The sequence below is a fragment of the Rhinatrema bivittatum genome, chromosome 11 (assembly GCF_901001135.1).
Source record: "Rhinatrema bivittatum chromosome 11, aRhiBiv1.1, whole genome shotgun sequence".
Lineage (NCBI taxonomy): Eukaryota > Metazoa > Chordata > Amphibia > Gymnophiona > Rhinatrematidae > Rhinatrema > Rhinatrema bivittatum.
In genome coordinates, this window is record NC_042625.1 from 18,613,451 (window position 1) to 18,627,076 (window position 13,626).

Below are 13,626 nucleotides of genomic sequence, written 5' to 3' on the forward strand. Positions count from 1 at the left end.
TCAGTTTTTAGTTCCTATAGAGAATGATACTGATTTTACTTACAAATTAATAACTATTTACTTGAAGGCCATAAAAAAACTATTGTCACAAATGAAACTAATTCTGAATACTGAAAAAACTGAAATAATACTCTTAGAAAGAAAGTCCTCACAATCAAATATTCCAGCATTTAAGTTTGAGAACACTAATTTAATCCCTACTCTATTTGCCAGAGATCTTGGAGTGATAATAGACTCCGAGCTGAACATGAAAAATCATATTGCGATTAAGTTAAGAGACGGTTATTTTAAATTATTGATGTTAAGAAGATTGAAACCATTATTGGAACCTTCTGATTTTAGATCTGTTCTTCAAGCTTTATCGTTCGCAAATCTGGATTACTGTAATGCCCTGCTGCTTGGCTTACCTCAATCAACCATTAGACCTTTGCAGGTATTTCAGAACACAGCAGCTCGAATACTGACAGGAAGAAAGAGGTTCGACCACATTACTCCAACATTGAATTACATTGGCTCCCAATAAGTTCCAGAATACGTTACAAAGCAGCTTGTATAATACACAATTTAATTTACGGAGAAAGGACAGAATGGTTGAATACAGCATTGAGACTGCATGTTCCACAGAGGGACGAGATCGGCCAATAAAGGACTTCTATCAGTTCTGACAATCAAATCAGTACATCTCAGTCAAGTTAGAGAGAGAGTGCTATCAATTGCAGGATCAAAACTGTGGAACACACTTCCAGTTCAATTAAGGATGCAGCAAGAAAAAAGTAAATTTAAAGCAGAACTAAAAACATGGTTGTTTAATGCGACCTATATTGAAAATGAGAAACAGACATGCGTTTAATACCTACAGGAGGCTTTATTTTAACCATAACTACTGCTAGGAACGTACAGTTATGTTTTTAGTATTTTTATTGGTTTAATATTTATGGCTATCTATTATACACTTTTAACACCTAATAGGTTTTAGTTATTTCTTATCTTTTAATTTTGCTGTTTTATCTTCTATTTTAATAATTTATTGTATTTTCTTCGCTGTATAATCATTGATATGTAAACCACTGTGAAGGCTATGCCGAGACAATGGTATATAAATAATAATACCTTAAATCTTAATAAGAAAAGTAGTCCAAGTGCCTGTAACTAAAAACTCACCAGAGCTAAAAAAATTCTAACTTATCCCTATCAATTAAAAAGCAGAATGAAAATACAAACAAAAAACAAACTTTGAAATGTTTGTATGCTAATGCCAGGAGTCTAAGAAGTAAGATGGGAGAATTAGAATGTATAGCAGTGAATGATGACATAGACTTAATTGGCATCTCAGAGACATGGTGGAAAGAGGATAACCAATGGGACAGTGCTATACCGGGGTAAAATTATATCGCAATGACAGAAAGGAGCACTCGGGAAAAGGTGTGGCGCTTTATGTCCGGGATGGCATAGAGTCCAACAGGATAAACATTCTGCATGAGACTAAATCCACAATTTAATCTTTATGGGTAGAAATCCCTTATGTGTCGGGGAAGACTATAGTGATAGGCGTATACTACCGTCCACCTGATCAAGATAGTGAGACGGACAATGAAATGCTAAGAGAAATTAGGGAAGCTAACCAAATTGGTAGTGCGGTAATAATGGGAGATTTCAATTACCTCACAAAACACGTTGCAAACAAATTTGAAATTTCGTGTGCTTAAGAATTTATCTCACGGTGTGGACCATCATACCACCCTTGGTTAGTTTAGGCAGTAAGCCCCACTTTCAACCATAACGGGTCATGTTTAATCATCGGTCCTGAATAGTCTTTAAATTTTCTTTCTTCTTTATTAAATTCACTTTTTTTATCGTTTTTTGTTCATTTATAGTAAAATATTTTTAACGGAGTAAAGAGTGGACTTGCATTATTTGTGCGGAGCGCCTCCACGCTTCCAGGATAGTGCCTTCACTCACTTGTGCAGAGCGCCACCGCGCTTCTAAGACTTTATCTTCAATGCTGCCGTGCTTAGTGCTTAAAAGGCAACAAATTCCGATCGAGGGTGCTCGTATGACTTAGAGCTCCTATAGTCCTACGTCATACGAGCACCCTCGATCGGAATTTGTTGCCTTTTAAGCACTAAGCACGGCAGCATTGAAGATAAAGTCTTAGAAGCGCGGTGGCGCTCTGCACAAGTGAGTGAAGGCACTATCCTGGAAGCGTGGAGGCGCTCCGCACAAATAAGGCAAGTCCACTCTTTACTCCGTTAAAAATATTTTACTATAAATGAACAAAAAACGATAAAAAAAGTGAATTTAATAAAGAAGAAAGAAAATTTAAAGACTATTCAGGACCGATGATTAAACATGACCCGTTATGGTTGAAAGTGGGGCTTACTGCCTAAACTAACCAAGGGTGGTATGATGGTCCACACCGTGAGATAAATTCTTAAGCACACGAAATTTCAAATTTGTTTGCAACGTGTTTTGTGAGATAAGTGTGGTTCGTTGCACGTTTTCTATTAACTGTTTCTGTATAGTAGATTTCAATTACCCCAATATTGACTGGGTAAATGTATCATCGGTACATGTTAGAGATACAAAGTTCCTGGATGGAATAAATGACATTTTTAAGGAGCAATTGGTTCAGGAACAGACAAGAGAGGGAGCAATTTTAGATCTAATTCTCAGTGGAGCACAGGATTTGGTGAGAAAGGTAACGGTGCCGCTTGGCACTAGTGATCATAATATGATCAAATTTGAATTAATGACTGGAAGGAGGACAGTAAGCAAATCCACAGCTCTCGTACTAAACTTTCAAAAGGGAAACTTTGATAAAATGAGAAAAATAGTTAGAAAAAAAACCTGAAAGGAGCAGTTACAAAGGTAAAAAGTGTGCAAGAGGTGTGGTCATTGTTAAAAAATACCATCCTAGAAGCAGATGTATTCCACACATTAAGAAAGACGGAAAGAAGGCAAAACGATTACAGGCATGGTTAAAAGGGGAGGTGAAAGAAGCTATTTTAGCCAAAAGATCTTCATTCAAAAATTGGAAGAAAGATCCAAGAAGAAAATAGGATAATGTATAAACATTGGCAAGTTAAATGTAAGACATTGATAAGAAAGGCTAAGAGAGAATTTGAAAAGAAGTTGGCCATAGAGGCAAAAACTCACAGAAAAATCTTTTTTAAATATATCCGAAGCAGAAAGCCTGTGAGGGAGTCAGTTGGACCGTTAGATGATCGAGGGGTTAAAGGGGCACTTAGAGAAGATAAGGCCATCGCAGAAAGATTAAATGATTTCTTTGCTTCGGTGTTTACTGAAGAGGATGCTGGGGAGGTACCCATACCGGAGAAGGTTTTCATGGGTAATGATTCAGATGGATTGAACCAAATCACGGTGAACCTAGAAGATGTGGTAGGCCTGATTGACAAACTGAAGAGTAGTAAATCACCTGGACCGGATGGTATACACCCCAGAGTTCTGAAGGAACTCAAAAATGAAATTTCAGACCTATTAGTAAAAATGTGTAACCTATCATTAAAATCATCCATTGTACCTGAAGACTAGAGGATAGCTAATGTAACCCCCAATATTTAAAAAGGGCTCCAGGGGCGATCCGGGAAACTACAGACTGGTTAGCCTGACTTCAGTGCCAGGAAAAATAGTGGAAAGTGTTCTAAATCTCAAAATCACAGAACATATAGAAAGACTTGGTTTAATGGAACAAAATCAGCATGGCTTTACCCAAGGCAAGTCTCGCCTCACAAATCTGCTTCACTTTTTTGAAGGAGTTAATAAACACGTGGATAAAGGTGAACCGGTAGGTGTAGTGTACTGGGATTTTCAGAAGGCGTTTGACAAAGTTCCTCATGAGAGGCTTCTAGGAAAAGTAAAAAGTCATGGGATAGGAGGCAATGTCCTTTGGTGGATTACAAACTGGCTAAAAGAGAGTAGGATTAAATGGACAATTTTTTCAGTGGAAGGGAGTGGGCTGTGGAGAGCCTCAGGGATCTGTATTGGGACCCTTACTTTTCAATATATTTATAAATGATCTGGAAAGAAATAGGACGAGTGAGGTAATCAAATTTGCAGATGATACAAAATTGTTCAGAGTAGTTAAATATCAAGCAGATTGTGATAAATTGCAGGAAGACCTTGTGAGACTGGAAAATTGGGCATCGAAATGGCTAAATGGATAAGTGCAAGGTGATGCATATAGGGAAAAATAACCCATGCTATAGTTAGTTACACAATGTTAGGTTCCATATTAGGTGCTACCACCCAAGAAAGAGATCTAGGCATCATAGTGGATAACACATTAAAATCGTCGGTTCAGTGTGCTGCGGCAGTCAAAAAAGCAAACAGAATGTTGTGAATTATTAGAAAGGGAATGGTGAATAAACGGAAAATTTCATAATGCCTCTGTATCACTCCATGGTGAGACCGCACCTTGAATACTGTGTACAATTCTGGTCGCCGCATCTCAAAAAAGAAATAGTTGCGATGGAGAAGGTGCAGAGAAGGGTGACCAAAATGATAAGGGGAATGGAACAGCTCCCCTATGAGGAAAGACTAAAGAGGTTAGGACTTTTCAGCTTGGAGAAGAGACGGCTGAGGGGGGATATGATAGAGGTGTTTAAAAATCATGAGTGGTCTAGAACAGGTAGATGTGAATCCGTTATTTACTTTTTCAGATAATAGAAAGACTAGGGGGCACTCCATGAAGCTAGCATGTGGCACATTTAAAACGAATCGGAGAAAGTTATTTTTCACTCAATGCACAATTAAACTCTGGAATTTATGGGCAGTGCAGTGAGTGTAGCTGTGTTTAAAAAAAGAATTGGATAAGTTCTTGGAGGAGAAGTCCATTACCTGCTCTTAATTAAATTGACTTAGAAAATAGCCACTGCACTTACGAGAAACAATAACATGGAATATACTTAGTTTTTGGGTACTTGCCAGGTTCCTATGGCCTGGATTGGCCACTGTTGGAAACAAGATGCTGGGCTTGATGCACCCTTGGTCTGACCCAGTATGGCATGTTCTTATGTTATTATGTAATGGGAGTCTGGGTTTGTGTGTGGGGGTGAGAATGGGTGCTTGAATGTGTGTATATGTGGGTGAAAATGGGAGCTTGAATATGTGTATGTGTGGGTAAGAATAGGAGCATCGGTTTGTGGGTGAGAATGGGTGCCTGGATGTGCGTCTGTGTGTGCATAAGAATGTAAGCCTGGAGAGGGGTGAGAAAGTGAGAGCTTGTATGTGTGTCTGCAGAGAATGTGAGCTTGTGTGTGTGGGGGGAGAGCATTTGAGAATGAGAGCTTGAGTGTGTGATGGAGTCTGTGAGAGAAAGCGTTTATATGTGTATGTGTGTGTGTGTGTGTGTGTGTGTGTGTGTGTGGAAGGGAAGAACACAGTAGTAGAAGAGACACTGAAAAGGAATTAGGAAATGAGCGACAAGGGAAAAAATAGGAAAAAGAGACCAGGCCAACTGATTAGGAAAATACAAAGATCAGGCAACAAAGGTAAATAAATATATATATTTTGAGATGTTAGATATGCCATCTTTGGGAATGTGCATTTCTTATATTTTTGTATTTTGCTCTTTCTTCAGTATTCCACTGTTCAGAGACTTTAGTTTCTCAGGCTTTCTATTTTGGTTTTATCTGCATGTTTCTGTTTCTAATTTGTAGTCTCTTATTTCTATATTAGGTAAGGGTCGGTTTCTGTTTTGCCTGTGTGTGTGACTGAAGTGCAGTATTTCTGCTAGTGTGTAGTTTCTCTGTAGTAGTAGTCCAGCTTGTTCTTTTATTCCCGTAGGTGATGTATTAATGTTCTAGGGCCTGTGTAGTATTTGCATTGCTTTTTCATAAGGTTGCTGCTATTTGAATCCTGAGAGTCAGTGCTGTGACTGTATGGCAAGGTTCTAGATGCCTCTTTCTTTGCAAGAGTTTGTGTTACTTCACAAAATAGCAGTGGAAGGTTATTTTTTGCTGAGGTAACACCAGAATTTGAGATTTTTTTTCATATTAGTTGTAATGTGAATTGTCTTAGCTCTGCGCTGCACCTGTTCTGATGATTAATTATATTTTATTGTATTCATGAAGATTTCTGGTTTTCTGCAAAGATGGTTCATGAAAGAATATATTTTTGTTTTATTACGATTGGATCTGATTGTTTTCTATACTTGTGCATTTATAAACTGCAATAAATATAAAATAAATTCTGATTAATAAGGAATTTTTAATGCTGGTAAGTGCTTGAAATAATTGAGGTAAAATGTTTTAAAGTTTCACGCATGATACACATTGGCTGTTGCAAATTACTTAGAAAGCCATTCTAGGGTGCAGTATATGGCATTATTTATCAATAAGAAAACAACTAGTAGGTCTCAGACCTGCATGCCTACAGCCCACCCATGTTAACCTTGTGCCCACCCAAAAAATCAATTCTGGCTACATCACTGATGGTGACAGCTTCTATCAAGATGCTTTCAAATATCAGTACTTAGATAATATGTCCAAATATACAGGACCGTGATTACTTCTAAAATATCACAGTTAGGTTCTACTGGAGACATATATTAGGGAACTTGCTCCTTTTCTTGAGTGGTGAAGCAGCTAAATTGCAGGGTTGCAAGTTGAAATCCTGAGAATGAGGAATAGCCTAGTGATCAGTGCTGCACATTGAGAACCAGGGAAGCCATAATTCAAATCCTGCGGATGCTCCTTGAAACTTTGGGCAAGTGACTTCAGTCTTTACTGTCTCAGGTACAAACTCAGGGCCTCATTAACTAAGCTTCTTTCCCATAGATAAGAGAATGAGAGAAAAGCCTTAGTAAATCAAGCCCTTCGATTGTAATTCCTCTGGGAATATTCTACCTGAATGTATCATGCCTTGCACTACCAATGAAAAGGCATGAGCTAAATCTAAATTTTAGAAAAATTAATCAATAAAATAAATATCTAGCACGAAAAAACCATATCTAAAAGAATATGGCAGATTTCGGTGATTATCAAGCTGTCATATATGGTGTCAGCCATGAGATGGATAAAGACAGGGAAGTGGTTTCTTCATTTTATCAGAAGAGCAAATAGCAGGGTTAAAAAAAAAATCATAAAAACAAGAAAAATGGCGGCAGCAGCTGCTATCTTTAGCTCATTTACTATTCAGAAAATGTTGCAAGCTCCCATTAACATTCAGAAACCAGGGCTGATGCGTTACCAAGTCTAAGAATAAGAATGGAATCCTCCCAGTCGCATCACCTGCACACGCTTGTATAAATGGTGCTCTTTGGCATAAGTATCCCCGCACAGCACTTTATAGCTAGGACTGGCTCTAGGATAACTGGTGCCCTGTGCAAACACTGAAATTGACTCTCCCCCCCCCCCCCCCCATTTCATCCTTTGGCAGTGGTAATAACTCCAGCACAGTATGTATGCCCATGTCTCCTCCACACACACTCTTCCCCCCTCCCTCTGCCTAGACCCAATATCCCCTGGTCCTTGCTCTAAACTTTTTTCCACTTGCTCACTGAGCACAATATCCTCCCCCATCCCCTTCCTGACCAGCAATATCTCCTGCCTTTTCTTACCTCCCTGAAGGGCCGAGATGGAAGCTTCCTTCCTCCTGCACGGTGCTCCCGAGTCTCCTGCTTGTATACATTACATGGAAGGTGGCGGAAGGCATGAGGCATTGATGCCCCCTTGAGCCTGGCGCCCTGTGCAGCTGCACAGGTCACACACTCCAAAAGCCAGCCCTATTTATACTTACATTCTATAAATTCTAGTTGTTCTCCTACAAATGTCATGCTCTTCATCAGACTTGAGTGTCAGCTTGGGGATCATATTGCCAACTTCCTTAGCGGTAGAAAACGTTTACGAAAGTTATCCATATTTTTAGGCGAACAACAGATGACTACACCTGGGCCGTCAAAATGCAACACAGGATGCTATAAATAATGTAAGCTGGGGTGGGCTTTACTAGGTTTTTATGCTTTAATGCATAAATTAGCTCAACGAAGAACAGAAAATTAATTAAAAGGTAATGGACTAGTGGCACTAGGGATACATTTTTTTAAGAAGTTCTACTTGAAAGGTGAGTCAAGTGGAGAAAGCAACTTGGGGAACAGAAACAAATTATTAACCAAGGAAATAAGAAAAAAACAATGTGCAGCATTAAAAAAAATAATGGTTTTAAATTTACAAATTAATTTCAATATTGCTGACTTATTTTTCCATGTGCAAACCAAAATCATGATTTTACAGCACTCAAATAACATCTTTTATTTTGGTCCTTTACTTGATATTTAGGAAATTTCTCTGCATTACATCACAGACAGGGAAAAGTCCACTGGGGAGGACTTTCAAAAGCCCACAACAGATTTAGATGAGTGGTATGGCCTATGTTTTTGTGCACTTTTGAAACTATTACTTTTCTTTGTATATTTAGCATTCTGCACTTTTTCGCTGTGCATTTTTTTGAAACAAGAATCCCCTGGTTTATTCCACGTTGATATGAATCATTGCAAGTCACATAAGGGGGCAGATTTTCAAAGGGTTACGCACATAACCCCCGAAAACCTACCCCTGCGCGCGCCGAGCCTATTTTGCATAGGCTCAGCGGCGCGTGCAAGCCCCGGGACACGCGTATGTGACCCGCCCCGTGACAGCGGTCCGGGGCAGGTCCAGCACAGCGGCCGTGCAGGAGGTCCATGCGCTGGCAGCCGGCTGGCGCGCGCAAGTTACGCCTGCCTCGGGCATGTGTAACTAGCCGAAATAAGGTAGTGGGGATTTAGGTAGGGCTGTGGGGTGGGAGGTGAGGTGAAAAAAAGTTCCCTCCAAGGCCGCTCTGATTTCGGAGCGGCCTTGGAGAGAAAGCCATTGGGGCTCCCCTTGGGCTCGGCACACGCAAGGTGCACATTTGTGCACCTTGCGTGCGCCGACCCTGGATTTTATAACATGCGCATGGCTGTGCACGCATGTTATAAAATCAGGCGTAGATTTGTGCGCGCCGGATTGCGCGCACAAATCTACGCCCACGCATAAGTTTTAAAATCTGGCCCAAGGTGTATATCCTACTATTATTTGATCTTTATAGTTTTATAAAATGTATTTGCATGCAATACTAATAATATATTCTTAAACCACTTACCTCTTCATAAAACTTAAGTTGCGGTACACCTTCATCAATTTCATTCATACAAAAATCTTTAAATAGCAGAAAACCTAAAATTAAAAAAAAAAAAAAAAGATACAGAGAGAAAGGTGATGAGACTGTTTACTTAGAACATATAATCAGCTCTCAGATATTGCACAATTTTTCACCATTTAGCTCTATTTACGTGTTTCAATAATCTGCTTTTTCCCTTTCATCTCAAAGTGGGTTGCAATAAAATGCAATCACAACATAATATACCGCTTAGCACAGTTTGTTCTGCTATAAGCAGCTAATAAATGCTTTATATATATATATATATATAGAGAGAGAGAGAGAGAGAGAGAGAGAGAGAAGAAATAATAAACATCAATAAAGCAAACAATATCCATAGCATCTGCTTATATCGTGTTCCAATCAGCACAAAGAATATGTGAAGATTTATTCCTCTAAATGAAATAAATCCCTTTATTTTCTAATTCCTAATTTTAGGTAGTCATTTGCACACAATGAGGAAATTGAGAAGCACTAGCGAGACCTAAATTAATCTCTGTGAAGCCATTGTGTGCAACCTTAGAGGTGAATTTTAAAAGAGGCGCGTGTGCCAAAATCCGGAGATAGGTGCGCATCTAGCACGTGCGCGTCTTCACCCGATTTTATAAAATGGGGGGATGTGCGCACATTCGCATTGGAGAAAAAAGGGGTGTACTGTAGTGTGAGCAGAGTGTGGGCGGGGCCTGGGCCTTCCGGGGCAGGGTCAAGAGATGTGTGCGTTAGTGCCTACATGCCCGGTGCGCACTCAGGTCCAGTGTAGCATAACTTCACTTGTTTGGGCAAAAGGAGGACCAAAGCAAAATAACAAACCCCAGAATGCAAAAAGCCTTCAAGTCGGTCTGCTCGCACTCCTTTGAAATGGTGCATCTTTTGTCCAAGAAGCTTAATTTCCCGCAGTTCCAGGAAGAAAAAAAGACAATGCACCAGCAAAAACACTTGCAGAAAGTGTCATGGAGCATATGCGAAGTTTAAGAACCAAAGGTTTTCCTGTGTTTTATGCTGAGCTATTTGCTTGCATTCTTTTCTGTTATTTTTTTTATTTTTCATTTCTAAAACTGTCAGGGAATTAAATCTTTGGGCTAAAGATGAGCTGTTTCAAAACTACACAAGCAAATGCACGTCTTTGCCCTATTTTTGCTGAAACTTGTAAACCTGGTCCTTTAACCGTTATTCAGATTTTTTGCACAGTTTTAGAATCATAATGAATTTTAAAAGAGATGCATGTGTAAAAACGAGCACATATGTGCACAAGCAGGTAGATTTTAAAAGCTCGGTGCGTGCCAAAACTGGGAGATGCGCACACAAGTTGGGCTGGCGCACGCCAAGCAGATTGTAAAAGCCGCCCAAGGACTTGCATACCCTCCCACTGTACGCACAAGGAAAAAGTTTGCAAAAGGAGGCGGGGAGTGGGTATGGTCTGAGTGGGGAGTGGGCACGTTGGGGGATGGCCAAGAGATGTGCTCGTAAATATTTACATGCACAGGTATGCACCAGGGTCCCCTGCCGCATAACTAATGCTATGAATGCATGCAAATAATAAAACAATCGAGGCTAGTCAGCGGGGTTTTAAAGGTTGGGGCTAACAGGGGGAAAGGGAGGCTATTCAATTAGGAGGGGTTTGCAAGTTCTACTCCTAAAGCGAATGAACTGGGAAAATGGCATATATCATCAGTGCGCATCCTTTATAAAATTCCTCCACATACGTGGTAGAGGTGACATTTGCACGCGTCCATTTACACTTGCGCGCACATGTCTGCGTGTCCAGGCTATTTTATAACATGCACACATATATGCACGTATGTTATAAAATAGTCACGTCCCTGGGTGCAGACTGACGAATGCACGCACATATGCGCCTGTGCCTCTGTAAAAGTTACTACCAAATAGCGCATATTCGCACAATTGCTATTTTATAAACCTCAAACATGCACGTGCAAGTAATGGTGCGCAAATAAGTTAGCTCATATAAAAAAGAAGCATTCCGAGGTGGGGCCAGTATGTTGCCTGCGCATATTCACACCCTGCTAATTACCAGGTGTAAGTCAGAATATAATTCTTAATAAACAAATATTGACTGGGCAAGGGGTCAGGGTAATTTGGGGGGGAATGCCGGCTGAAGAACCAGGAGAATCTTGATTTCCTACAGATAGACTGGGTAAACTGGTGGATCAATTGGTTTAACTGGTAATTTCCTTCACACACACATTATAAAATGTGATAATTTACACACGTAAACACCAAGTACTAAGAAATATTTGAGTTATATTTCCTCATGTAAATGATTAAAATTTGGAGCATAAATATGCATGCATTGCAGATGTGCACCAATTATCTGGATAAGTCTTAAAATGCTCTACTTATCCGGCTAAGTCACCACATCCAGATAAGTCGAAACGTATGTGGCTATGTTTAAAATCCATGCTGTGTATTTTTTGATACTCGAACATATGGTTGGGTATATGTACACATATTTTATATAGCATGCATGTATTTGCACATACGATATAAAATATATGTGCATGCATGTGCGCATCCATATAGCTGCATTTATGGGCACACTCGCACAAGTTTTAAAGTTATCATCATAGTGTAATTTTTTGCCTGTAGCACCTCCTCTACCTTCAATTAATCAGGGCTTTCTTCTTTTCTGTATGCGAGATCTGTATCTCTTTGTGATACAGTTTGCTTAAATATAATTCCCAACAGTTCACTCGTATGTAATATAATAATTACAGCACTATTCCTCTCCCTTTTAGAAGCTGTTATAAAACCATAGGAAGAGAGCTCTACAGTTAATGGCACCTCCCTGTAAAATCAACCTAAGCCTGTGATTCTCACTAGCCATTCATTCTTTGGAAGTATATAAAAAGGATCATTTTAAAAGGAGTTATGCATTTAAAAGTAAAATGCTATTGTTTCAATTTTAAAAATCAGTTTACATGTATAAAGTGCCCTTACACGTAAATATCCTACGGATAATTCAATGGAATATATTGCAGCAATTTTTGAAAGCCCATTTACATGGGTAAAGTTCATTTCTCCTAGGACAAGCAGGATGGTAATCCTTACAGATAGGTGACATGATCAGATGGAGGCCAGCATGGAAAACCTTTGTCAAAGTTTCTAGAAGCTTTGACTAGCACACTGAGCATGCCCAGCAAGCCATTATCCACGCGAGATCCCCCTTCAGTCTCTATTTTCCCTCGGTATTAGTTGCCTAGTGGTTTTGGAGCTCTTCTAGTTTATGCTCTTTTTTCGTGCTTTAAAGCATTTTTACTCCCGTTCCACGTCGTGTCCCCCTTTTTCTGCTCAGTGTCTCCTCAACATGGCAGGTTACTCTTACTATTTCCTCTTTTTCCCGTTCAATTCCTGGCAGGGCTCTCTTCTTTGACCGCCGGCCATTGACCACTCATTTTCATAGCGTCCATTTTTCATTGATGCTCCCAGTGCCCACGGACCATGTCCACAATAGACCTGCATGAGGTTTGTATCCTCTGCCTGAGGGCACTGCATGATGTCTGAGGGTTTCAGCTGTGCGATCAGATGACCCCCCCAAGGGCTATCATGCTCATCTCATCAAAATAGAGAAACTCTTCGGCCCCAAGAAGTCCACGCCATCTATACCATCCTCGGAGTCTCCAACGCCTGTGGTTAAAAGGGAACTCTTTCCTCTTTTAATGTAATAACAATTTAAACTCAAGAGGACAACAACCTTGACCTTCCACTTACAAGGCAAGGTAATCACTGTTATCCAATAGCAAATCTCCTAAAACACACATATTACTAGCTAAGGCCTGGATTTATCAAAATGCACTAAATATCGCATGCGATAGGAAAAGGGGTGTGTTTTATGGTAATAGCTGGTTATTGCAAAGTGCACTATCTTAGCGCTTTGCATAGGTATTAGGGCAAACTGTGATAACCTGTTCACAGTTTGTGGTAAGTGCCAGAATAGTTGTATTTCCTACGTACACCTACTGGGGGGGGGGGCATTTTAAGCTGCTGGAGAGCCAACCTGCACATGGAGAGGGAGAGAGAAAGAGAAGCCATAATGCCCTCATACTAGGTAGGTATTTATACCTCTATATGAGGCCCACCTAGTCACTCGAGGTGAGGTTTAGGTATTAGTGTAGGGGTTAGGGGCCACTGACATTCAAAGTGAGACGTACGAACAGAACAGTGCGCTCTTCTGAAGATTTGATGACCTTCAGAGTGAGGAAACTCACACAAAGATGAGATTTGTGCAATGTTCTCTCAACCTAGCTTAACATCAAGCTTTGTCAAAGTGGCCCCTAACCCCTACACTAATACCTAAACCTCAACTCGAGTGACTAGGCGGGCCTCATATAGAGGTATACATACCTACCTAGTATGAGGGCATTATGGCTAGTCTCTCTCACTCCCCCCCCCATGGTTGTAGAAGGGCCCTGA

At 40.1% G+C, this 13,626-nt stretch overlaps 1 protein-coding gene across 4 annotated transcripts in view; it reads right to left on the reverse strand.

The window, feature by feature from the left end:
* The window catches only part of GRK3 (G protein-coupled receptor kinase 3), a 551,671-nt gene that overhangs the window by 183,876 nt on the left and 354,169 nt on the right, over positions 1-13,626 (reverse strand). For all 4 annotated transcript variants that reach the window (XM_029620117.1, XM_029620115.1, XM_029620116.1 and 1 more), the window contains exon 3: positions 9,139-9,212. In XM_029620117.1, coding sequence (XP_029475977.1) covers positions 9,139-9,212 — 74 coding nt within the window. The remainder of the gene's footprint in view (positions 1-9,138; positions 9,213-13,626) is intronic.